At 49.1% G+C, this 27,813-nt stretch overlaps 1 protein-coding gene across 6 annotated transcripts in view; it reads right to left on the reverse strand.

The window, feature by feature from the left end:
• RALGDS (ral guanine nucleotide dissociation stimulator) overlaps positions 1-27,813 on the reverse strand; it is a 104,477-nt gene that overhangs the window by 31,415 nt on the left and 45,249 nt on the right. The window contains exons 1-2 of one of the 6 annotated variants that reach the window (XM_030535151.1): positions 10,500-10,685; positions 9,626-9,703 (exon numbers count right to left, since the gene is read on the reverse strand). The exons of 2 other annotated variants lie outside the window; for them this stretch is intronic. In XM_030535151.1, the coding sequence (XP_030391011.1) occupies positions 9,626-9,703; positions 10,500-10,685 (264 nt within the window). Of the gene's footprint in view, positions 1-9,625; positions 9,704-10,499; positions 10,724-27,813 lie in introns of those variants that run through there. 3 more of the 6 variants (XM_030535152.1, XM_030535156.1, XM_030535153.1) reach the window with 3 other exon arrangements.

Below are 27,813 nucleotides of genomic sequence, written 5' to 3' on the forward strand. Positions count from 1 at the left end.
GAGCCTTATCCCCTCAGTCTGAATTCCAAGCCACGTTCCTGTTTAGAATGATTTCTCTAGGGCAAGGACTGCTGGAGAGGCCTCAGCAGCCCCAAAACAACAGCTGCTGGGATCCATAGGCAACATCCACCGTCACTGCGTAAGCACTGGTGTGCAAGAGAGGCAGAAGTGCCTGCCTTCCACCCAGGGCTCTTTGGGTTTCAGGGTCTGAGGAGAAGGAAGGACCACCCTGAACTGCCCCTTCTCACTAGATCAGAGCTTTGTGGGGAGGTTCTGAACTCTCCAGCACCCCACTCACTTTCTCTCTTCACCTGCACGGGACTGGACTGGAGAGGGAATTACTTCAGTGCCAAAAAAGGGTGTCACAGCACTGATGGCCCCAGATCCAAAGCCCCAAGTAATTCTGACAGTTTGGAGAAGATGCAACTCAACAGCCAAGCATTCAGGGGCTTGTCTGCAGGATGTCCAAAGCTTCCCAGGCTCATTCAGACCCATCTACCCATTAGCAGAGATGGGTCTGAATCAACACGCCAGGGCCAGACACGCTCAAATCTGGGGGCATTCAAAAAAAAATCCCAAGATGAATGTTGTGGCACAATCCAACATGATCAGAAACGCTGCAGGAAACAGGGGCTTAGCTACATCACCCCGCCAACAGTAAACCACAGCCATGTCCTGAGTCATTTAGATGCTCACAGAAGCAAGAGAGGCAACAGTGCCTACACTAAGCTAAGCTGCACTGTGGTGACCAGGACGCCACCACTAAACGACAGCCGGGAGACAGCCAACCAGCCATAGAGCTGCAGACTAGCAACAGGCAATGGCACAGCACCATCCGTCCGGAGGCTCCAGCCAAGTGATTTAAACACCAGAGGCAAGGAAAATGTAACCAAAATATCCACTTTCAAAAGTGCAGCTGAATAAAGACAAGCAGGAGGAAAGTTCTGTCACTTGACCAAACAGCCTCCCCCTGCCCTGCTTTCACTGACATCCCTGGGAGCTATGTGGAGAGCACCTGTGGAAAGATCAAGTCAATCCTGGCCTTGCTCACTATAATAGCTACATCCTGCAAATCCTCCATATGCTCGTTTCCCATTGACTTCAACCAGAATTTGGTGCATGCAGCCAGACCCTGCAAGAGAGAGGGGCCAAAGGCAGAACCACTTACCCAGACCTTTATGAAGATTCAGATAAAACAAACCTAGAGCTGAATCACCCCACGTTTTTGGCCTGAGCTGAAAGTTCCAGGGGTTTGAAGTCAGGATTTCAGTTCAGTTCCCCTCTATAGTTTTGGCTCAACCAAAACAGTCTTGCTTTGTCCAGTTTCACTAAGAGATGGAATGTGTGTACACACACACACACACACTGAAGTTAATTCAGGCTAAAAACAAACAAACCACCAAACAAATCCATTAAACTGAAAACATCAAACTCAAACAGGCACCCAGAGCTGGACTCTCAGGTTTCGTATCACTATGGAAACACGTTCACTATAAAGAGAGGGGAAATCTCAGTGGTTTTGCTCTGTCATATAGAAAGACATTTTGTATTACGGGTAGGGAACACTTTAAAAGCCAGATTTCCATACAGGCATTCTGCTCAGCTGTTTATTTGTTAAAATGTGGTTAACAGAGAGAAAAGCAACTCTAAAAATAACACCTCAGCATTCCAGATTAAGTCACCAGGAGTGACTTTCCTATTAAATCTGCTTCGTTTGCAAGTCAAAACAAATTTTTCTTCTCTCCCCCACTCTCCCAAATGCCGGCACTGAAAGCTCAGCCTTGGTGTCTGGAAATTTAAGCTGTGTTTTTCCTGCTTCCAACAGTATCATCAGCATCAAGGACCGAGGAATCAGAATTCAGCTGGGCAGCTGCAGTCACAGTGCACAATTCAGAAAGCCGCCTGGGACCCAATGTGAGCAGTAAGAAGAGGCCATTTCCCTCTGTACAGTCACATTTCTGAGATGAACTGAGTCAAAAGACCAGCTGAGTAACAAAAACAAACCCATTGTTAAGTTATGCAAGATAAATATGCATTACACATGCATGTATGCCAGCTCAAAGCTCTGACAATGCCAGCTGTTACGTTACTACCGCTCCTCAGGTATGTGTGGTAGTTATTTCATGTAAAATAACTGTCCTATTAAAACCAAAACAAACTGCAGCCCTGGGAACACGTGCACTGTGTTCATTAACTAATTAGTATTTGCACGGCACGAAAGGAAAGGAAAGAGCCATAGACACGTTCCATGTTATCGCCAAGTTACAGTTATTTCCTCGTAGTGCAGTAGCATCAGAGGGTTCCGGCCACATTGTGCTAGGCACTGCACAAAACACATAATGAAGGCAATCCCTACCCCAGAGAGCTAACCATCCGTTCCCAGCGTTGCCCAGTGATTAGTCTGGAAAGGAGCTCTCTTCTTTCCATTTCTATGGCACCACAGAACCCATGGCAGGACAGCAGAGAAAGCAAAGCCTCACCCTTTTCAAATCAGTCTGAACAGACTAGAGGGCCCTCGCATGCAAAAAAAACTTTATAGACAGGAACAACTCCATCAAAGTCAGCGGGGCTGCTTACATATTTATTTTTGCTAACTGCATGTATTGAAACTAGCTATTAAAAGAGCTAGAGACAGCTCGCCAGCTGTCCCCAGAGATGTACCCTTTCCTACCTGGGGGAGGGGAGGATGACACTTAAACACACAATTTAGCCCTGATGCCTAGCACTTGGTTTTCACTTCCCCTCCTCTTCATAGTCAGCCTGAGCTGAACCAATCAAGCAGTGGTGGATCCATTTACAGGGCAGGAGACTCGGGACAGTTCCACAGAACCAGCTGGTGTTACTTTGTTCTCTTTGGCGGTGTCTCTCGCTTTCCTTAATTGCATTGGGAGCAATGTCCACGTATATCTTTATCACAGAGGGAGCGCAATGTAGTGCATTGTGGGTAGGGCATGAATTGAACAGGCACATGACAACAGGATTTAACAGCACTTTCTGGAAACTGCTATGTGAGCTTCTAAAGGGTCTCAGATTTCCATTGTTTTAAACAGTGTTTCTAGACTTGGCAGGGCTATCTTCCCATGTTTGCAGACAGCCTGAGGCAACAGCTCTAACAGTTTTGTCTTCACTGCACAGTTAATCCAGGCTCTTACCTGGGATTTAGCCCAGCATCCTCTACCATCCACACAGAAAAGCCTCTGACACAGGTTTGGAGGTGCTTTATGCTAGTTTACTCAGGTGGAGGGATGGGTCAAAGCTGAGCTCTGCTCCAATCTATCTACTTTGCAGTAAGGATGGGAGCAATCCCACAGTTCCTCCCCAAAGACAGATAAATTCACCCTCAGTTGATGTGCTGAGCACTCTAGAATTCTTTCCCAAAGTGTCATGGGATACAGCCCCAGACACACAGGGCAAGGACATAACTAGTGAGGTCACAGTAATGCGAGAAGGGCCTTGCACTGGGGATGCTAGGCTGACCCAGGTGCCAGTCACCCATATTAGCAGTGCAGTGAAGACATAACCCGAGGGCCTGATGCAAAACCTACTGAAGCCAGTAGGAATCTTTCCACTGATTTCAATGGGCTTTGGATGGGGCCCACCTTGAGAGGTGTTAACTGCATCCATCCAGCTCAATAGGATGTTAACACTGAGATGCTAACTATGACAGTTTAAGCAGCAAGGCCACTTAACCATTTCACCACTGACCAGTTTGGATGTGTCTGTTAAAATGTAGGATTAAACAGTTTAAATATAGATTAAACAGAAAACTTGCCCCTTGCAATAAAACCCTGAATGTATTCTCCAGATAACCAACACCAAGTTAAAGCTGGGGGAGTGGGAGGATATTGGAGGAGTGGGAAAGATACTCAAACAAATCAGTTTTACATTGCAGTGCTCTGCTGCTTACATTGCAAAGAGAATGGCTCTCTGGGGCTGTTTGGATAAACCGCATAGAGCATCATATAAAAAAAACTTTTTAAATTAAGGTCACTTTTACGTAGACTGCAAACTATCTGGACCATAAACTCTTTGGGGCTTGGGGCAGGGACATTATCTTTGGATCTATAAGGTGCTCTGCACATTTATAGCACCAGACAGATAATTAAATCCATTGATGGGATGTGTCCCATCACTCAGCATTCCCTTCAAAGGGTCTAGTTTCCCATATGAACACATTCTCAAACTCCCTTTGCAGATGCTATTATTCGGAAAAGATTCACAAATTCTGCCACAGACCGAGCGCACGCTGGAATTCCACCTCCCAGAAAGCAAAGCCAAGAGTAAAATGCTCTCCCCACATGCAGCCAGCTCAGCCGGTATTGTATCCAAATCCCATTCCTTAGCAACGGCTTTTCCTCCCCCCTTGCTGGGTCCATGGGAGATGCAGAGATATTTGTGAGCTGCAATAGCCCCACAGCGCTGCAAAACCACAGTCCTCGTATTTATACAACTGCCTGAAAAGAAGAGCCACTGGGCAGCTCTGACTGCAATAGTGCTGGAGAAAGTACAGATTAGGCGGACACTGGGCCTTTAAATGTGGTCTGGGGTGACCTAAATAAGCTCCTAACTGCTGTTTCAGTTATATGTCCTGTACACTGGGGGGGGGGGGAGATGGGGACACAGTGACTGGCAATTAGTCAAAGTGCCAGAAAGGATGGGCCTGCCCATCGAGATGCCATTTCAATGATAAGTCCAGCTGAAATGCAATGGAGGAACATACCGTTCGCTAGCACTGCTGGACTCGCTGGCAGTGGGTGACAATCACAACCCCCAAAGGGAAAGCCAGGCTTCCTGACACCCAATGGTACCAAACCGGCACAGGCATCCCTTTGTTATCCCATTAAGAAATCTCTCTGTGAGCAGATCCTGTTCCATCCCCAAACAGTAAACAGCCAATACTCCTTTGCTCCTCCCCTCTCTCTAACTGAGGTTTGACCTCATGGCTCTATGGCAATGCCCTGAGCAAGAGGAAGGAAGCACTGGAATGGGTTCCCTAGGGAAGTGGTGGAATCTCCATCCTTAAAATCCTCTAAGGTCAGGCTTGACAAAGCCCTGGCTGAGATGATTTAGTTGGGGTTGGTCCTGCTTTGAGCAGGGGGTTGGACTAGATACCTCCTGAGGTATCTTCCAACTCGAATCTTCTATGAGTCTAAGGAGTGAAGGAGATTCTGTAACACACACCCCAATAGGGGAAATAAAACTAGCCCTCTGCAAGGGACATCAGTCTTGGTTCTCCTCCCACCAGCTCCTCCTGTTCGGCCCCAGGTCCTCAATATTAGCTTACAATCACTATGGCCTGGGCTTTATCACGGCTTGGTTTCTGGAGAACTAAAAGGTAGCTACATTATACTTCAATCAAATCAAAGCCGGCTACTATTTATTACCTGTATTCCAGGAGTTCCTAGGAGCTCACTGTGCTAGGGTTGGTGCAAACACAACTGAAAAATGGTCCCTGCCACAAAACCCATTGCCGTCAATGGAGACGCTCCTCGGAGCATCAATGGCCTTTGGATCAGGCCCTCTGAGCCTAAGTCACTGGTTCAAATCCAACACTTGGGTGCTACTGATCTGGGTAGATGTGATGTGAATTTGACAGTATCCAGACCCCAATATCACTGGAACGACTCAGTCCTAGTAATCTCATCTGGGAGGCCAAAGAATAAATGGCCAGGCCAGGCTGAGCACCCACAACTCCTTCCTCATCCCCACCAGGTGATCCCTCTAGGGCAGGGCAGAGGCATGATGGAGGGGTGGGTGGGGAAGCACGAGCCTGCGGATAAAGAAGAGGTTTCCATTTCCAGGGCTGCCAATCCAGCACTTAAATCCATTCACACCCCAAACACAGCCAGGCTCTGGAAGGTCTCTCCCTCCTATGGAAATCGAGACAGCAATCTCCAGGTAACACAATCCTTATACAAACATACTTAGAAGCCTCTCCCCATCCCGCTTTAATGGTATCAAACAAAAAAATCCTGCCTGCCCGGCTGTTTATGTTCTTCTGCACTTGTGCACACACTCACCACCACCTCAGCCCGCTTCGCAGCCGGGGCTGCACCTTTTGGAACAGCGCCAGAAGGTGGATCCCCATCCAGGAAATACCAGCAGATTATTGCCCTGTGGGCTGCAGGAGACATATCATGCTGCAGCTTGAGCTCAGAGGAGAGCACTCTGTGCAGACAGGCTCTGCTCCCCAAACTTAACATGGGAGGCCAGGGGAAGAGAGGTTTCCTCTCCCACAAACAATACCACATGAAGCACTGGTCCCATGAGCAATTCACGTTATTGATGGACCAACTAACAACAGCAGGCCTCTTTTTATTGTCCACAGTACAAGTACAGCCTGGGTAGCAACCATACAACGTAAGGAGATGCAGCACGTGTGCATAACAGAACCTGAATGGAGACATCAAGATGATGTCTTGGAGACGGTACAGATAGGGTGGGATTGCTTGCTCCATAGGCATCAGCAGGAGATCAGCTGAAGCCAGGAGGAGAATATGCACTTAGCCCGATGAACAGCTTTTCATGAATCTCTATTATAAGCACCGTTCCTTTGTTGGACCAGGCAATGAAGCTGTGGCCCAATGCATAGAAAAGGTTTGAGCCAGGAATGCACAAAAGCCAAGTCTGGAAAAAAAGGTTTGTTTTTTTTGCTATATGTTGATGAATACATGGTAAACTTCTAGCTTGGACAAGGCGGATGTAGTTTTAACATGTATTAGCAGGTCAAGGTAAACCCTAGGCCCTCCCCTGACCCTTGACTACAGGGATTCTTCATGCACCCCCAGGCATTTAGAGCCAGATTATCAAGGTTTTTCTAACTTCCATTCACAGTCCATTAATAGACAGCAGGTTTAAAACATAAGGAAGAAATTCTTCACAGAACACGCAGTCAAAGGCATGCATCAGAGGCATGCACCTGATGAAGTGGGTATTCACCCATGAAAGCTCATGCTCCAATACGTCTGTTCGTCTACAAGGTGCCACAGGACTCTGTTAGCCTGGATCTGTAAAAAGTTACACGGTTACCCCTCTGATACTAGTCAACCTGCGGAACTCCTTTCCAGGGGAGATTGTGAAATATAACAGGATTCAAAAAAGAAAAAAATAAATTCATGGAGGGTAGGTACATCAATAGCTATTGGCCAAACAGTCAAGGACACAATCCCATGCTCTGGATGTCTTTACACCTCTGACTGCCAGAAGCTGGGACTGGACAATAGGGGATGGATCACTCAATAAGCTACTGGGCTAGATAGATCATTTGTCTGACCCACTATGGCTGTTCTTATGTCTCCAAGGCTTTTCTTACTTTATTTATAGATAAGATAGACACACCCCCACACACCCCCTGGAGAAAGAACTCAGTTTAAGTCCCACAGGAGCAACTTCCTTAGCAGCAGCCTGGTGTGACTAAAAGCAGAGATGAAGTTGCCACAACTGCACTGATTTAACAGTTTGCCATTCTCCAGCTGTTCTGTCACAACACAAAAACACTCAAAGAGGAACGAATAGGCCCTCATACAATACAATCATAACAACAGCAATTTCAAAGCATATTCCTTCTGAGGCTCTCCAAGCCATTTACTAGCCTTAATCCACAACACCCCTTTTATGTAGCAATATGCCCATGTTATAAATGGGGAAACTGAGGTACAGAGAGGGGGAAGTGACTTGTCAATGCTCAAAGAGAGAGGGAGTGGCAGTGTCAGGAATAGAACCCAAGAATCCTGATGCCTAGTCTACAGTTCTAACCACTAGATGACTCTCTTTCTGCCAATCAACAAAAAGGAGAACTACTGAGATAAGAGCCCCCCAGTTGATCAGAGGATTTTATTTGGGGGGGGAGGGGAGCAATCACACCAAACAAATATCCAAGCAAGCGCGTTGTTTAGTGTTTTTACCATAAGGCTGCCAGCAGGGAGTGATGCAAGCCAGCTCTGTTCCAACACCACGCCCCGACTCCCCCTTTTCCAACCCCTGCTGTGAGTCCTGGGGTCCTGCCAAACTTCTGAACTCCGAGACCCGGGCCAGAGCGCACGAGGGCTTCAGTACGCTCAACCGTTTTCCCACCAGGAGAAGCACAATGAGCAGAACGGCGCCCCTCCCCACCCCCTTGCGCCAAATACTCTCCCAGCCAAGAGCCAGGCTCCGCGAGCGCAGGGGTATCTGCCAGACATAACAAGAAGCAGATGATGTGCTCTAAACAATGTCACTACGCCCACCCCTGAGAGAGAGAAGCAGGAGGAAGGGGGAGGGAAGGAAAACACACTCAATGGCGCGTTTGTGAACTTTCTACAATGTTGACAGGGCCAGTCCCTAGAAAACCTGCCATGGGGTGGGAGGACCAGACAAGCAAGGCCTGGGGTGACACAGCCAACACCCCAAGAAGCCTCTTTCCTATCTGGGATTTTGAGAGACCAGAGCTCTACATGGGCAGGGAGCTGTTCAAGGAAGTTGCCTCTGCCATGGGGACTGGCTGTTAATCCCAGTGTTAACTACTCTGCGCTGTAACCTATTTAAATCTGGCCTTCCCTCCCTCCCCAGCTATCTGTGCAGTAATCCCAAAAGTTTTAGTGGTGATCCACTCTTCAGCAAATCAGATCCAGGGCTGGATAAGCATGGGTGGGGTGGGATGTAAGTCCTGATGGAAATGGATCTTGCTGACCCATTCTGGTTTGAATCTCTTCATCACTACTGGGCCACACTTCAACTTCCCCACCCCATCAATGGAAGAAAGCAGACAGAATGAATGAGCCAGCTGTGAAACTGCATTAGTTACCCAGGGATGGGTGGAATGTCCCTGAACTCTCACCACTCTGAGCCAAAGCCACTATCCTAGCGAATGAATGGCACAGTGCTCTTTTTAACCCAGAGGACTGAGAATCAGTTGAAGGGCATAGCCCTGGCTTGCAGAGACATACCAAGGGATGCTTTGTGGGTCTCCAACATTGACCTGAGAGCCCCCTGTTCCCTTCCTGTGTTATGCTATGCCAACTCCCTTCCCTGAAGCTCTCATTTGATCAGGGTCCCCAATGTTTTCTTAACACGTGAAGGTTTCATAACCCAACTCCTTGTTGACAAAAAGCAGCCTCTACTCTACTAACTGTTTTGTGCATCACACATCCCCCTAGAAGGGCAGGCACAACTCCCACCAGCAAAACCTGGATCTGAAGCCAGCAAGAGCTACTAGGGGCTGGTGCTACTTAGAAAGGTCCAGGATCTTGCCCTAGAGTATGACAGTTTTGCATCCTCCACTGAGTGTCCTACTAGACCAATCCCCATGGTCTTCCTCACCAGGGGGAGGTTGCTTGGGTCCTTTCTTTGCAACCTGGACAGGCCCAAAGCTGTCACAGGCAGCCAGAGTCTGAGCAGATGTACTGCAAGCCTCCAGCAGGAGGCCAGACTCTCAAATAAAATATTTAAAGGGTCCTGATTCTAGCTCTCTGCTCCCTTCCGCTAGCTGCATCAGATGGCGCGTGCATTTCTCTGGTTTCTCCTAACAGATATTCCAGCTTGACAGCAAGCCTGCCAGAAGGATAATGGCATAAGGAGGAGTAAAGAGATCACAGAGGGCAGCTATTTACCCACTCCTAAATAAAAGCAAAAAGTGCTGCCAAAATACCTTCATCCATGCTCCTCTCCTTCCCAAACAGCCTGCACCATATGCTCCGGCCTCCCTCGCCATGCCAGGGCTCAGCTTCTGAGCATCAGATACACAACACAAGCTAGCATCAGAAACACACTAGGCAGAGACCATGCAAACTCATAGCACCTGCAAACCAAGCCAGGGATCCCTGTCCTGAGAAGAGAGAGCATACACACACACCGCTGCTGTGAGGAGTAAAGTTACACCACACACTCCACAATGGTTACCTGCACTGTAAAACAGCTAAGGACCTCCAAGTGTCTTTTAGCCATGATGTCAATAACCGAGCACCAAATCTCAGGGGGAATCTGTCTTCCATGAAGCCTGTGTTGTGTGGGAAGGCGGGGGGAATGCAACACAAAGCCCATAAGTCAGGGGTAGGCAACCTATGGCACAGGTGCGGAAGGCAGCATGCGAGCTGATTTTCAGTGGCACTCACACTGGCCACGTCCTGGCCACCGGTCCCGGGGGGCTCTGCATTTTAATTTAGTTTTAAAGGAAGCTTCTTAAACATTTTAAACCCCTTATTTACTTGACATACAACCACCCCTGCTGTAAGTGAATCCCGGCGCAGGCGTTCACTGGGTGCTCAATAGGCTGACGGGGGGGGCCAAAACCAAACCACAGGTGCTTTTGGACAGACACCCAAGACTTATTTACTGATTATTATTGGGGGGGGGGGTTATTACTATTTTCTCTGGTGTCTGGACTCAGACAAAAAAATAATAATTTCCTGGGCGGGTCCAAACCACAGCGTCCCCCCAGAGCGAGCTCTGCTGAGACCCACCACCTCGTTGCACGAGTGACCCACCCGGGCGCCCCGGGGCCAGGCTCCCGCGCCCCGCCTCACCTCCAGCGGGGGCAGGTCGGGGTCGAGCTGGGTGAAGCTGTGCAGGACCACGGGGCTGCTGCTCTCGCCGGCCACCTCCAGCCTCACGCCGTCCCACAGGCTCCGCATCCTCCGCGAGCTCTCGAACATGTTCTCCGGGCTGCCCGCCCCGGCATCGCGCCGCTCCGCCCGCGCTCGGTTCACCATGGGAGCCGCCGGGCCGCTAGCCCCCCATCGGGACCCGCTGCCCGCCCGGCGCGGCGCGGCTGCGGCTCTGGCTCGGGCTCGCTCTCCGGCCGCCGCGGGATCCTGGCCCCGAGCAGCCGGCGGCTCCCGGCTCCCTGCGCGCAGCGGCTTCGTCAGGCACGGGGCAGCCTGATCCCACCCACACGTGGGAGAAGCCCGCCCCGCCAGGCGCGGCAGTGGGCCCTGCCGGCTGCCAGGGGCAGGGCAGCCGCTCGCCGCGGCCCCAGGCGGAGCTGAGACTCCGGCGAGGACGGGAGTCGATCACGACAAACCACCCCCGCCGGAAGCAGGAGCGTCGGGTCCGCAGAAAGGCTCAGCGCGGGGGAGCTGCTCTGAGCACTGCTGGAAATAGGGCCTTGAACTGGTGCAGGTGCCTGAATGGGAGAAGCTCAGCGCTTGGGCAAATCTGGCCCCAGCTGTGCGTGATGATGAGCCCTTGAAGAGCTGACCCTGGCAGGGAGCTATAAAGGGCGAGAGAGAGACAAGAGAAACCCGCAGAGAGAGAGAGAGAGAGAGAGGCAGGGCTGGTCTGCCTTAGAAAAGGGGCACTCCTGTTAACTCAATCTGTTTAAAATCACTCTAGTCACAACAGCGGCGTCTCTGCTGGAGACAGATTTAAACCGCTTCATGCCTGGTTTATGGTGATTTAATTTATCTTGGTAAATTATCAAATTAAATTCAATCAAATAAGCAAAGATTATAAACTCCTTGGGGCAGGGACTGTCTTTTTGCCATGTGTTTGTACAGGGCCTAGCACAATGAGGTCCTGGCCTAGGAATGAGGTCCCTAGGTGATACAGTAATAATAATTCAGTTTAAGGATACGTAATTAGTGGTTTGCATGGGAGTCTAAACAGACTATAATTTGATTTATAGAAAGCGACAAGGAGTCCTGGGGCACCTTATAGACTAACAGACGTATTGGAGCATAAGCTTTCATGGGTGAATACGCACCTCATCAGACACATGAGATTTCTGATGAAGTGGGTATTCACCCACGAAAGCTTATGCTCCAATACGATTGTTAGTCTATAAAATGCCACAGGACTCTTTGTCGCTTTTTACAGATCGAGACTAACAAGGCTACCCCTCTGATACTTATTTGACTTAGTTACACCATTGCAACCTTTGTAAGATAGAGCAGACCAGAGAGCGAGATTAACCCTTAGCACCTTGCATGTTCAATGCACTGAACAATCACATAACTCCCAATAGTCCCTGCTTTCAGGGGGACTGTCCTGCTTTGACTCTTGAAACCCCACGTCCCAGCTGAAGCAGTTCCTGTCCCACAGGGCTGGCTGGGCATGGCTCCCTATTCTGGGCTTTGCATTCTGGTCCCTGGTGCACAGGGTTTCGGTGCTGTTCAGGTTTGGCCTGGACCCCCTGATGGGGGGGCAGGGTAACTGCCAGGCAAAATTTGAGTAGCACCACTCACTCAGATTTGGCCAGGTTGCCCTGCAGCCATCAAGGGGCTGGGCCAAACCCGAGCAGCGCTGCGACCCTGTGGCGCCAGGGACCAAGTCACAATGGCCAGAGTGGGGAGCCAAGCCCAGCCAGCCCCACGGGACAGCTGCTGCAGAGTGAATCCAGGACAGGCTCGCTCTGCAATTGCCTACCCCCGGGGGCAGCACCTGACACACAAACACTTCTCACCCCCAGGACCTGTCCCACTTTAGCCACTGGAAATGTTGGGAGGTATTATGCAATCAGTAACTACCGAGGGCTGCCCACTTATGAAGCCGGTCATGGCCAGTGCCACCATTGTTCAGAAGAGGAAGCTGAGGTACAAGGAGGTGAAATACCTTGTCCAAGACCTCCCAGCAAGTCAGTAACAGGACTGGGACCATTGGTCTGATCCAGCATGGCCACTCCTAGGTGCCCTCTGTGGGTACAGAAGGCCTGAGAGCAGAAGCAGTTCAGTCCTGCTGTACCAAAGATCAAGGGGCTAGAGGTGAAGACTCCTATGCAAATGGGTTACAGTAGGGCTGACTCTGACCCAATATATGGTTCATGATGCCAGGGGGTTGTGGATCTTAACCGATGGGGTCTGAGCCCCCAAACAGATGCTGAATCCACATATTGTAACTATTATTAAGTACAATGAGAACCAGGCAAAACTTCATTAGCGGTCACTGTTGCTAAAAGGTGCAATCCTGCAAACATGGAGTCCCAATCCCAAGGTCAGAAACTGGACTTTCATGTCTGAGTTTTTCCAACAGCTGAAAGAATATTAAGTGCTTTGTGTATTCAAAACCCCACAGCCATATTACCTAGGAGAACATCAGGCTGGGATAAGTACATGCAGCTGTATTTTTAGATTAGCACATCAGCAGTTGGAAGCTTCTGCCAGGATGATGGTTAAAGAAAGGGTTAACAAAGCCAACACTAAAGTGATAATGATTCAGCTTGAAAGTTAACAGCCTCCTGAGGTGAATGAGAGTAATCCATGCTATTGCCCCAGCTATCTGCAGACTCCAAATGGACAATGGTGGATCAGTTGCTACTGAAAGGTTAGGACCCTGGAAGGCTAGGAATTTTTCCTAGTTTTCTTAAACTCCAGTTTAGGGACTTTAACAAAGAGAAAAAATGCAGGAAACCAGCAGAGACCCTGAACCTACAATCAACAGACTTTTCCTCCTTTCTAGGTTTGAACAGTCCTGCCAACATCTGGAAGTTATAAATCGGGACACGTGGGGAGGTGAACGGGGGCACTGCTTTGAAATCGGTTGGATGGGTATTTTTTATAGGCACTCACTAGGAAAAAAGAGAGAGATTTTGCTTAACACACAGAAAGTGTCCCTCCTAAATAGAGCGAGTTGGCAATCCATGTGTGTGATTGCTAAAATTCATGGCTCTAACCCCAGGGTAGGCAACCTATAGCACACGTGCCGAAGGCGGCATGTGAGCTGATTTTCAGTGGCACACACACTGCCTGGGTCCTGGCCACCAGTCCGTGGGGGCTCGGTATTTTAATTTAATTGTAAATGAAGCTTCTTAAACATTTTAAAAACCTTATTTACTTTACATACAACAATAGTTTAGTTATATTTAGTTAGATATGATATTATAGACTTATAGAAAGAGACCTTCTAAAAATGTTAACATGTATTAGTGGCATGTGAAACCTTAAATTACAGTGAATAAATGAAGACTCAGTGTGCCTCTTCTGAAAGGTTGCCTACTGCTGCTCTAACCAGTAGCTAGATGAGTATGTGGTGAAGGGACATTATTATATGGAGATATACCTATCTCAGAGAAGTGGAAAAGGCCTTGAAAGGCCATTGAGTCCAGTCCCCTGCCTTTATAGCAGGACCAAGTACTGTCTCTGACAGATTTTTGCCCCAGATCCCTAACTGGTCCTCTCAAGGACTGAACTCACAGTCTTGGGTTTAAGAGGCTAATGCTCAGCCCACAGAGCTATCCCTCCCCTCTAGCCCTGACTTCCTCACTGCATTGGTACAGCTCGACTGCTGTAAGCTCTCTAGTACAGCCATGCCCTTAGATTGTAAGTTCTTTGGGGCAGATACTGTCATTTTGATGTGTTTGTACAGCACCTTGCACAATGGGGTCCTGGTCCATGACTAGGGCTCCTACACACTACCACAATACAGACTAATCATCACCATCATCATCATAATCACTGTCTGTAGGCAGACCCCTGCCTTATGCACCAGTCTCCAGTTCAGCTGTGTTTGTCCTTTACTAAAAGATGCAGCTCCACTAGGTGACTAATTTTTGCTGGCCCCTTGGTTGGCCATTAAAGACAGTTTCCCTGGAATAATCCTAATGATAATGGGTAATAAATAATACACAACAGGAAGTAAAGTACAAGGTTTTAAAAATAACTGGACGGTTTCCTCTCTGTTCTCCTGGGATCTTTCTGGGCCTGAAAAACAAAACACTCAAACAACAGTCACCAGCCCAGGCGCAGAACAGTTTCCCAGTACTGCCATCCCCACGCGTTCAACAGTTATGAACTTGCCCTCCCAAAATCATGAGTTTATTAAAATGTTTCATGACTTTTACCCCAATTGGGGGTTCCTTACTTCCTACTTTTGACCATGTAGGATGCACCTCAGATCACATTTTCATGCCTTTCTTCATAAGCATGAAGGCAAGAAATTTACTATTTTTTAAATGAGGCTTTCACATGACTCCAGGAGCTGAGGCTTTAAGAAAAACATGAAACATAACACTTGTGATAAAATGGCAACGTGGGTTTTACCCACAGTAGAAAGGTTTCACAGCACATTGAGTGCTTTGGCCTAACTGTGCTCCCACTGACATCTGTCCGTGGTAAAGCTCCTATTAACTAACATGGGACTAGAATTAGCCCAATGAGTAGGGACTGAGCATGGAAAATCCGTTCCTTTGTGTCCCTCTCTAATCAGCTCTGGAACCACACACACACACACGCACACACACGCACACACAGACTTTGTCGGTATTCTGGGGCTATAGCACCTATGGAAAAAAATTGGTGGGTGCTCTGCACCCACCAGCAGCTCCCCCCCGTCACCTCCACTTCCACTCGGCCTCCGCCTCCTCCCCTGAGTGCACTGCATCCCTGCTTCGCTCCCTAGCTCCCAGCGATGCCTGCCGCAAAACAGCTATTTCACGGCAGCAAGCGCTGGGAGGGAGGAGGGGGAATGCAGCAGGCTCGGGGAAGAGGCGGGGCTGGGGCATGGATTTGGGAAAGGAGTCCAGGAGGGGCAAGGAAGGGGTAGAAATAGGGGCTGGGATGGGGTGAAGTCGGGGCAAGGCCAGGGGGGCGCGAGCACCCACCGGTGCCAGGAAAAGTTGGCACCTATGTCTCCACTTATAAGCCACCTCTCCTTGAAGCTGTGTCTGTGTGGCCCTGCTCTCCTTCTCTCTCTCCTTCGCTTCCTACCAGTTCCTCTTTTCCTTCCCTACCTGCCTTGTGCGTTTCCTTTCCCCTTTGATTATTCCTGTCTCTCTTCTTCATTCCTCCCCTCTTCCTCTGCCTGCCATAGTCTTGCCCTTTCCCTGTTCATTTATCCGCCCCCAAATCTGTGCCCCACCACACCATCACACCTGTCACACAAACACACCTCCCCTGTGCCTTTCTAGTTCCTCTACTACTCCCATTTCTTACTCCTCACGCAGAATATCTCACCCCAGGTGTCTTCATTTCCTCTCTCCTGGGGTATCTCTTCCCCCTGCCCCATTCCCTGGGGCCACTTTCCTCATGTCCCCTTACAGAGCTCCCACCCTCATCCTACTCCTAGATTTGGCCTATCTGTATAGCCCAGGGCTCTGTGCCGGATTCCTCCAAACCCCTAGGGGGCACACTTTCTCTAATGCTGGCACCAACCTAATGTAAACATTCTGGGGGGGGGGGGGCAGAAGAGGTATTGAAAGCGTTGGTAGGAGGTAGCCACATGGCTTAGGTCAGGTCCCTTAGCATTAGCACTGATCATCATCACCAGTGTTGCTCTGCAAACAATTTTAATCTCCATATGACCCCTGAGCATGTATAATCACTGCCACTTTACAGATGAGGAAACTGAGTCAGGTCCAGCACCCACTTTCCAAGCCAGGCCTCTGGATCACTGTGCGTCCGTTCGCCTCTTGACCCCTGCTTCTTCGAAGCACTAGACAGCGCCCAGGAAATGGTTAGTAACCTCACTCCTTGCACAGAACAATCAGCAAGACCGGGCTGCCTGGTGTAAGAGGGAATTTACATTAAACACACCAATGTGTTTATATCCAAACACTCAAAGAACAAAACCCATCCCAAGGAGAGAGTTCAAATCCCACAGAGATGATTTTTATTGCATTCAGCCCCTCTGAGCCCCAGGTTTTTTTCTGAGCCTCTGTGATCTGTCTGATATTCCAACACTTTTCTACTGGCCAATCAGCACTGCTCACCTTCAGGGCTGCATCAGTGTTTCTGTTCTAATCCCTGGGTGCCATGGAGCCAGCTCATGCTGGCTGGAGCGGCAGCACTGGGGGAGCTTATTTGAAGACAATATTATATTTAGAAACAAGGATTCGGAGTCCCCTCTCCCCAAACTGCACTTGCCCATTTAGCAATTTATTTTGGAGAGGTTAGGAAACCAGGTGATTGCCAATCCTCTGAAACAGCTCCCTAACTCTCATACCAGTCCGCCATCTTCAGTCATTTAAGAACCCCTTCTTTTCTGTGGTTTGCATTCTCCTTTCCTGACTGCCTTACAACATGCCACAGAGGGGGAAGAATGTCTAGTGGTTAAAGTGCAGAAGAGCAGGGCTTTATTCCCAGCACTGCCACTGACTCACTGTGTGGTCTTGGGCAAGTTTCTCAAATTGTCTGCGCCTCAGTGACCCCATCTGTAAAATGGGGGTGATGATACTTGTCTCCCACATTGAGCTGTGGGAGCTGTGAAGCTCAATGCATTAATGGTTTTAAGATGGTTTGAGACAGAAGGTGCCAAACCCACACAAATAATGATCACGGACCGAGTATGCTGCTTTGAAACTTGTGTGTGGCTTCCTCTCCTCCCCACCCTGGAAGTTGCATACACACCACTCCAGTGGCCCCCAGATCCTGCAACAGACTGCCCAAGGGGCTGGCTGGGACCTCCCAGCACCAGAGTACCATGGGTGAATTGAAGATGGGATCACAAAGCCGTCACTTTGTACCAGTCAGCTTCTCTTAGTTTCCATTACAGCCTGATTGACGCTTTGTCACTGCGGAAGGGAAGGAACAGGGGGACCCAGAAAACAGACACAGCCCTGCTGTGTCCCAGTCCCCAGGATAGCAGGGCCCTCTCTCGCAATCGGGTTTAAAGATTCATCGAGAGGCCAAGTGTTTGTTTGAACTTCAGGACGAAACCACTGCAGCTGGGACAAGGGGGGCTACAAACTATGGAGGGGGTCCAGAGGGCTCTATCCTGCTTCCCAGAAACAAGAGGAAAGGGGGAAATGGATTAAGTCAATGGAGATAGATACACCTACCTCAAGGGGAAAGAGGGAGCAATATATGACACATTTAAAGCTCTGCCCAGACTGGTTCTCCAGACCTCACCCTGACTTCCCTGCACAGCTTTAACCTCCTGTGCTCTGCCCCTGCTAAGTGCTTTCCACCTGTTTGTATTTCCTACAGAACAAAACAATCACACTGCAATCCCACTCCCCACACTGCACAGTCCTTTCTTTCCCATCCTGATGCTTGCTCAGCGAGGGACAAAGCAGCCCCCTCGCCCCATGCACCAACGTGCTGTCATCACACGCCGATGCCTCACTTGTCAATATGTCGTTTGGACAAATCCCGCACATTCCCATTGCCATACACTGACCCTTCACTCCTTATCTGCATGCCCAGATCTCTCCACCCAGGCAATGCACAGTTCCAGAATGTCTGTTCATAGGGAACATTGGCATTGACAAGTCCTGGTGCATAGGCTCATGTAACTGTACAAATATCTCAAGCAGCTGCCCTGGGCATGTACAGTGGTGCCTGAGTTATTCAATGTACATCTTCCTCAGGCCTTTGAAAACAAAAACACTAACCAAGAGGAGCAGTCGTCAGAGCAGAGAATTCATAACTCCTGTTCTCAGCTCTCCATTCAGGAGTGGACAGGCACATACCATATAATCCTAGGGGAATGTCCTCCAGAATAATGTCAGCTAGTGATGTCTGTTGCTTCAGAGTCTGATAAACTCCCAGGCTGAGAGGCAGTGTGGCCTAGTGGTTTGTGGGGAATGCTGTAGGCTGGGCAGCAGGCTTTCTGGGCTCTAGTCCCAGTTCTAGCACTAACTGACTATATGCGGTTGGATAGGTTACTTCAATGCTGTGTCTCAAGAGATGTCCTATTTTACAGGGGTGCTGGAGAGCTAACTTCATTGCTGCTTGTGAGGCACTCTGGATCATAGAATATCAGGGTTGGAAGGGACCTGAAGAGGTCATCTCGTCCAACCCCCTGCTCAAAGCAGGACCAATCCCAAGACAGATTTTTGCCCCAGATCCCTAAATGGCCCCCTCAAGGATTGAACTCACAACCCTGGGTTTAGCAGGCCAATGCTCAAACCACAGAGCTATCCCTCCCCCAAAAAAGCAACAAAGCGTCCTGTGGCACCTTATAGACTAACAGAAGTATTGGAGCATGAGCTTTCGTGGGTGAATACCCACTTCATCAGATGCACGTGGTGGAAATTTCCAGAGGCAGGTATAAAAATATGCAGGCAAGACTGATGCTTGAAATTTCCACCACATGCGTCTGACAAAGTGGGTATTCACCCATGAAAGCTCATGCTCCAATACTTCTGTTTAGTCTATAAGGTGCCACAGGACTCTTTGTCGCTTTTTACAGATCCAGTCTAACACAGCTACCCCTCTGATATCTCCCTACGAAGGACTATGGAGTACAAAGTGTTATGAATTATTGGTCCAGGTGGTCTGTTCAGCTTGACTTGAACTGAATCCTGAACCAAAACTTTTTTGTTGTTCCATTTTATTTTAACATAATTCCATTTGTGCGCCCCCCTGAATTTCCTGGTCCAAGCCAGAGCTGGACGATGTGCGTCAGAACACATCACACTCCCATGCCAACCAGCAACCCCGAAGAACCGTTTTAGGACTTGTTTACATAGGGAAATTCAGTGGAATAGGAATGACAAAATAGCTCCTCTGGAATAAATGTGTCTACATGGGAGCAATTGCAGAATTACAAATAGCTATTCCACTTTACATTCACATCCTATCTTAATCTGGAAAGATCTTCCCAGGTAGACAACTCCTAATTTCATGAACTACTCAGCCTACTATTTCAGATCTGAGAGGTCTGCACCATTTGACTCAGCCTCAGGTTCTGGGTGCTTCGCAGGACTGAACCACTGAATCTTTTGAGCTGATTGGGATTCTCTGTTTTGCTGATTAAAAAGCCTGACTCTGGCTTTGACCTATTATCCAGCTGGGATATATTGCTCCTCCTAAGCAAAGCCCCTGCCCCCAGAGGCAGCCATGGACAGTGACAGTGCTAGCCCATTGGGAGCCCTCAGCAGGAATATTTTGGGGCCTTCTCCATAACACATACTAATGATTAATAGGGGGCCCCCTTGAGCTGCTTGGGGCCCCTAAGCAATTTCTTATTCCTAGCACCGGCGCTGGCCATAGATTAAGCCACAAGTGCTAGCTCAGGAATTCAATTCTCCTTCCAAGTCTCCATTAAGCATACAGACTGTCTCACACAGCCAGACCAGCTCCTAATTACGGCCAGTGCCCAGAAGCAGCACAAGGATGCATGCACCACCCCCAAACAGTCAGAATTCAAAAGCCCCTGCCTGACAGCCGTCCGTGTTAAATTTCTTTGGGCCCCCTGTACGCAGCTGGACTCCAACACCACACGCTGAGGTTTCAAACCCCTCGAGTTGAGCCATAGGCTCGTGATTATGCCATGGCTGTGTTTTTGCCTCCAGGTCTAAAGAGCCCATTGCAGTTTTTTCTGAACTTTTGCCTGTTCAGGTTCATATACCAACCTCATCACTGCGCGCCTTCCAGGGCATTAAGTGACAATTTAAACCATTCTGTCCCAGACTCACTCACCCAAATATGCCAAAACCACCACCAAAAACCAACTCATCACAGTTTTGCACAACAGCTTTCATGCAGGTGCCACCTCTGGGGAGGTGCTCTGTGGCTATATAACAGCACACTGCAACACGACACAACTGTTATTAGGAGGGGAAGGGAAGATTATTTTAGCCAATGGAAACTACATGCAGAATTTAGAGAGACATAATGTAGCTATTTACATTGGGATTTCTCCAGAAAACCAGAGATAACAGCCCTACTTTTGTGCAAAGTGCCATGGGATATTTTAATGGTTGCAAGAGGCCAGCATGATGCATGTCACTGTGAATTTGTGATGCCTGTGTTTTCCATGCGTTATACATGCCCTATAACTTTACACGTGTAAGCACTCGCCCTGTGAGCACAGTTCAGCAGCCATTTTGATCTCAGGGCTCAGCCTGTTACACAGAAGAGACACACTGTGTTCTCCCCGGGAGACTTGACTTTTGTTCTTTCTTGTGCTGTTTTGATTTAAAGGATGCTGTTAGCTTATCATCATCCTTCTCTCTGAACATTTTCATCTGTGCTTGTCACAGGTACCACCTAAAGCGACTACAACTGAAAGAAAATAGAGGACAAATAATTTTCCCTCTATTGTTTGACAGTGATTTGTGTAGAGCCAGTTTCACTGTTTTCCCAGCTGAGCCACAGTCAGTTTTCCCTGTTGCTTACATGGGTCTTTCATACAGTAGCAAGGAAGAGAGAAATGTTTTTAACAGGAAAATGTGGTTGGGAAAACAGGAAAATTGGCAGGGCAGGTGTACTACCGAAATACTTTAAATTCCATTTTCAAATTGAGACTGTCCCTTTACTCTAAAATGAAAGTAATTTCACACCGTGAGCACGTAGGATTTGCTCTTTTGTACAATGAAACCCAGATCGGGTGAACTTCAATGCTGCACTTGATCCAAGTGGGGACACCTCCATCTAACACCATGCTGAGAGATCGCAGGCCTGACTCAGATGGAATAATATCAATTTCCCTTCCCCGTCATCATTTCCTGAAACTTCTGTGTGCTCCTTACAGGTCTCCCACTCAAGGAATGACAGAGCCCAACCCTGCTTATCTTAGCAGACCAGATAGCAACTCGAGGTTGTACAGAGGCATGGAACAAAGTAAAGCTAGCTCCCAAGTCCCAGCTGCCTCATCATTTCCCAGAAGAAAGCCCAAGATATACAGGCACTTACTGGGCATAGCTTATTTTCCCCTCCCCACTCACTAGGGACTAGAATCTATGGAGGATTTTCTATGTACATTGCTATTTCTTCCCCTTATGTTGCATGACCAGAGGGTGGGGGAGATAAATGAGTGGAATGTACATGAGCAATATCTCCAATACAATAGTATTAATGATGCAAAAGTAAGCACAAGCACAGCAATGGCGGTAACCGTCAACTGCCTGTGAAATATTGACCACAGCAGGAGGTGCCAGGCCATGGGTGAGTCTAATGGTCTCCGCGACCAAAGCAGGAGATTGTCTGGATCTCACAGAGAAGCAGCTCTGTCTGGGCCTGATCAATCCAATGGCATGCGGGGTTTTTTTGGGGGTGGGAGTGGGTTGGAATTGGAACCCATTCTTTCTGATTGATTCTACATAGTTCATCGTTTTCTCCTTCACTCTCTTCTTAACCAGTTGAGAGAGAGAATGTGGGAAGAGACTCAAGATTCCCCAGTGTGTTCCTGGTTCTGGGACATTTTGACTGCATGAAGCCGAAGCGAGAGATCGCTGTGAAGTCCAAGGAGCATTTTTGCCTGCAGCTGTCCTATAGGGTCCTTCTAATGTCTGTGCTTGCACAGTTCACACCGGATAAAGCTCTCCCACGCCCTGCACAAAGCCCATGTATATTATGGGCCTGGCCGGGCCCTCCCATACCACAGTTCCAGTGGGCCTAAAGAGCATCTTCACTTCCCCACACGCTGCATCTAGAGGGGTAAAAATTAGCAAAGTGCAAAGCTAATGGCTTGTTAAAACTCCTGCTCAGTTCAGTAAATCTAGCTTTTGGTTTCCAAACCCCAGTCAAACCAGAAGAGAAATATCCAAGGGGCATAAGAAGCTGTCCCCTGAACCACGCCTGCATCCTCCTCTCCATCTGGGCTTTTCGCACAGGCTTTGCAGTTGGTAAAACAGCTGGTGCTCTGGGTGATGGACTGGTTCAGCTGATCTGGGAAAACAGCCAACTTGACATAAGCCCCTCCTCCCCCACTCCTCGAGCCAGCATTAGGATGCTGGGGGGCCCCCAATGACTTTATCTTTGTGGGGGGGGGTGTCATTCCCTCACTCTCACACAACCATCATCTTTAGCCTCTCTGCCCTCCTCCCCACTCCTGCTCAAAGCACTCAGACCTCAGCACCTCCAAGTACAATTTGGGAATCGGTTTGCAAGCTTGGGGGGCTGGCGTGAGGCATGAATTGTGAGCAGCGGAGCTGGTGGGTCTCAGAAATCAGGCTCTGGCTCCGCTCTCCTCTCAGGAATATATTCAAGGGCAGTTAGAACATTTTTTCCAGCAAACCACATACAGCCAAAATGACACATTTAGCTGAATCGAGTAAAAGGAGAATCTCAGAAACAAAAGACTTTGGCACCTGATCAGCTGAGAAACCTCAAAGAAGAAACTTTGCTAAGCAGGTCATGTGCCTGCCAGCTCCGCCCCGATACATTTTCTATCCCTGTTCCAGTCTGTTCTGATCTATCCAGGTGGGAGGTGCGTGATGGAACTATTAGGAACACACCCACACGCACATGGAGAGGACAGACAGAAAGGAGGGATGGCTCCGAATGGTCTTTGTGCTTGGTAGGATCTGGGCCATGCTCTCCAGCTGTGGAACAGTGTCCGTGGTTCTATTCCTGGTGACGGATGTAGCAGTCTCCTAAGCTCTCTCAGCTGTCTCTGAATCTGCCTAGCCTGTGCATGGCACACTGGGTCTCACTTACAAGCCGACAGGGCCCGGGGGTGGGGGGCGCTAACCCTCTCAGCTCCTTGGCGTGTTAGCTGATCTGGCTGCATGACATTTCAGGGAGCTAACGAGAGCTCCTGCCACCATGTCCCCCACAATAGGTGCAGTTTGGTTAGTCAGCGTCTGCTCAGCGCCGGGAACCCAGTTCTGGAAGCGTTAGCAGTCATGTTCTCTATTCTCACAGGGCATGGGGGAGGATGCAGCTCCACGTCTGAGCTCCAAGTAACAGTATGAAATGGATTATCCTCCAGGCCTGCCCTGCACCTGGAATTGGGGCCTGTGAGAATGGCACCTCGGCAAACTTAGGACAGAACTCAAGCACCTTCTCTAACATTCCTACAGCTGCAGTTACTGTCTGACCCCCTTCTGCAGTAGGGCATGGGAAGAGGGGCTTCTCTGGAAGCCACCAGTAGCCCCCTAACACAGCAGTGCTCAAGCTTATCATGGCACATAAGCCGAATGGCTTTGGAAACTGAGGTCATTTAAAGTAAGGAGTCAAATTCAGCAATGGGGTCAAAGCAATTTAAAGGACGGCAGAGGAGGCGACAGGTGTTGGCAGCAGCCCTGTAAGCTTTGGTATTGAAGGAAACTCAGGGCTTGGCTACACTTGAAACACCAAAGCGCTGCTGCAGGAGAGCTCCCACGGCAGCGCTTTGAAGTGCGAGTGTGGTCGCGGCGCCAGTGCTGGGAGAGAGCTCTCCCAGCGCTGCACGTACTCCACTTCTCCGAGGGGATTAGCCTACAGCGCTGGGGCACTGTTTATACTGGTGCTTTACAGCGCTGTAACTTGCTGTGCTCAGGGGGGTGTTTTTTTCATACCCCCGAGCGAGAAAGTTGCAGCGCTGTAAAGTGCCAGTGTAGCCAAGGCCTCATTTAAAATGTAAAGCAACACCATAGCATTGTAGAAGGCAGGGAGCTCCCCCTAAGAGAGCTGAAGTGATTTAAAGTGAAGAATGAAACCTTGCTGTTAGGCTTACGTGGACTGAAAAGTGAAAAGCTGATGTGATATAAACCGAGCAGCTGAGCAAAGAGGATGCTGAGCACAGAGCGAGCTCATCCACAGCCTGGCAGGATTCCAACAGAGGCGCCTGAGGAGGTACTATGAAGCAGAGAAGAGAATGTTATTATGAAGCAGAGACGAGAATGTCTGACTCTAGTGGTTGAAGCACAGGACAGGGAATCAGGACCCCTGGGTTTTAGTCCTGATTCTGACACTGATTTGGTATGTGACCATGGGCAAGTCACTTAAGACTCAAATTCACCCACACAGAATCATAGAATATTAGGGTTGGAAGAGACCTCAGGGGGTCATCCAGTCCAGTGGTTCTCAAAGCTGGTCCACAGCTTGTCCAAGGAAAACCCCTGGTGGGCCAGGCCAGTCTGTTTACCTGCCACGTCTGCAGGTTCAGCTGACCCCAGCTCCCATTGGCCGCGGTTAGCTGCTCCAGGCCAACGGGGGCTGCGGGAAGGGCGGTCAGCGCATCCCTCTGCCCGCGCCACTTCCCGCAGCCCCCATTGGCCTGGAGCGGCGAACCGCGGCTCAAGACAGGACCAACACCGACTAAATTATCCCAGCCAGGGCTTTGTCGAGCCAGGCCTTAAAAACATCGAACAATGGAGATTCCGCCACCTCCCTAGGTAACCCATTCCAGTGCGTCACCACCCTCCTAATGAAATAGTGTTTCCTAATATCCAACCTAGACCACCCCCACTGCAACTTGAGACCATTGCTCCTTGTTCTGTCATTTGCCACCATTGAGAACAGCCTAGCTCCATCCTCTTTGGAATGCCCCCCTTCAGGTAGCTGGAGGCTGCTATCAAATCCCCCCTCACTCTTGTCTTCTGCAGACTAAATAACCCCAGTTCTCTCAGCCTCGCCTCATAAGTCATGTGCCACAAAAATAATTTTTGTTGCCCTCCACTGGACTCTCTCCAGTTTGTCCAATTTGACCTGCAGTGGCAGGTCGGAAACTGCATGGAATTTTAAACGTCCTTCTGCAGTCGTATCAATCCACACACAAAATCATTGTCTTTCATATGAAAATCAGAAAGAAAAACTAGTGTGAGAATCAGAAAGAGAAAGTTCAATGTAAAATGCAACTTCAAGAGCAGCAGTGACAAAAAGTAATTAAGAAATTTAGTGATTTTAATATTCCCTGGTATTGTTAACAACACAGACAAAGGATGTTCCCTCCGCCTCTTCAACTTGCACTAAAAGAGGTTTCCACTGTGTATTGTGTTAGGAAGGGATGTTACTCTGGATGCCTTTCAATTGCAAGCAAGGCTTCTTTTCAGGTTCTTCCAAACATCACTGGACTCCAGCAGCAGAGGAACAAATTCACCTCTGACTTACACTGGGCAAACATGGAGTAACACCGCTGACACTGCATCAGTGTCACTCGCCCACACCGGTGTCACTGCAGTCAAGCAGTGCTGCCAACTCTCGTGGTTTCAATCACAAGCCTTGCAGTTTATGCTGTTTTTCTGGAGGTCCCAGATCCTGAAGTCACATGACTGCACAAGAATCTCAGAGTTCATTAAAAAACTGACTGTTTCTAGTCCCCATGGTTGCAGACGAAAGTGTGACCCCAGTGCTCCCTGAAGGCTCAGGATCCAAATGAAAAGAACTCAAAAAGAATTTTTTAAGCCAATCTCATGATTTTTGACTCCCTGGGGTTGCTGACACTTCAGATGTTGACCTTATGCCTGGGATTGCATTGGGAACAAAAATGAGAACAGCTCAGCGCTTGAAGTATGGGGAGCCTAGGCCCACCTCACTTCTGTCTTATGGCCCCCTTCCTTCTTCCTTTAAATTGAAACAAGCCACTTGCCAGTCAGGGCCCCCCTATTGTTTCCCCATAATTCAAGCACTGGGCTGCTGGCTCTTGGCAATCTGTCAGAAGCAGGGTCTGGGGTTTTCGTCAAGAGACCAGGAGCAGGACTTTTGCCTCCCACCATCTGGGGCTACAGAAGTTCACCTCAGTAGAAGGCCTTCAGCAGACAAGCACACACACAGAGCATCTATTCCCTGCTGCCATCAGAGATCTGGGGAAAGCAGCTTCCCCGGCACCGGATCAGGGCCAGATCCAGTCACCGTTGAAGTCAGAGAGACTCTCTCCATTGGCTTCCATGGGCCCAGGAGGAAAGAGGATCCCTCCCCGTTCAGCACTGTAGGATGCCTGCGGAGATCGCCTCCTACCCGTGGGGTTACGGTGAGTTTTCTAGTGAGCAATGCTACATCATTTGACTCTCTGCTCAGCAGATGGACAGCCTGTTTTACTTCCTGCTGAGCAGCCTCAATTGATGAAGCTTTATTGCTTAAATCAGTCTGTTAACACTATCTCCTTATCAACAGTTAATTACTACACTGCTTGGTAGGATGCTCTAGCCAGGAGTCCTGTCAGCATTTCCATTACACACACTGGGCTCTGAAACTCAGCAGCGAGAATTCACTTGGGGCTGACAGATATAAGGCACCAGCTTGGAAGTATGCAGCAAATAAGCCCTTTTCTAAGGTCGGACCTCAGCAGGGAACCTGGATTTTCGAACTGGCTCCTCCCATGGATCTGCGGAGTCTGCTGCAAAGCCCCTCATTTGGGGAGTTTGTGGGTGGAGGAAGGGAGGGGCTCTTTTGGGAACCAGAAGGGCAGGGGGATTGGGGTTTGTTATGTTTCCCTGACGTTTGGGAAGGGTTTGCTGCCGGGTTGCTATGGCCTGGATTGTTAACAGCTGTCAGGGGCCCTATGACTGGGGACAGGAGTTTTTCTGAGGGCTGCAGCAAAGTTAATCCAATAACTAAGGGGCTGGACTGGCAAATCCAGCCACTAGAGTATTATCCTTGCAGAAAAGGCCTCCCCTGCCTTGGTGGAACCACCGTGGAGCACGGGGGGAGCGGGGAGTTTGGGCCCGTGGCCCAGCCATCCCTTACCCTCTCAGATGAGACTCACCAGAGCCACTGTTTAAGCCATCCAGGTACCAAGGGGAAAGAGAACCCCTAGATTTCAGCTGCTCAGATCAGGCTCTTCGTGTCCCCATGCAGGGTGCAACAGAGACTGTTCTTAAGTTCCTAGCCCTGCATGTGCCTGGGTGACTACAGGGGCTGGAGTCCCAGGGGGCATGGCAGGGGAATGGCCAGTGGATCTGCGTATTGCAGCTGCTCGTGACTGTTCTATTCAACCAGCCATAAACGACACTGAGAATCACACTTCTTTATGTATGTATTGGCAGTCTCTAACTTCACTTTCCGTTCTGGAAATTAAGCATTTCATACAGCGGATCTCAGATGAAAAGAGAAAAACAAACCCAGAGCTGTGCAGATAAAAACTGAGAGGTGTGGGGGAAGGAAGGATGAGCAGAGAGGTTGTTTTAAGTTATCTTGAACTCCAATCCTAGAGCCTGCCAGGCTGGCTGCACAAACCCCCTTCACTCAGTTTGCCAGCAGTACAGAGGATATTGGTGCGCATCTGTTTCCCTGTTGCTAGGATCGCAGCTAGATGCTGCTGAGATTGTCACACTGTTTAGTTCCAGGCATCTTCCAAACAGCTTCTGTACAAATCCAA

Source organism: Gopherus evgoodei, chromosome 16 (genome assembly GCF_007399415.2).
Source record: "Gopherus evgoodei ecotype Sinaloan lineage chromosome 16, rGopEvg1_v1.p, whole genome shotgun sequence".
Classification (NCBI taxonomy): domain Eukaryota; kingdom Metazoa; phylum Chordata; order Testudines; family Testudinidae; genus Gopherus; species Gopherus evgoodei.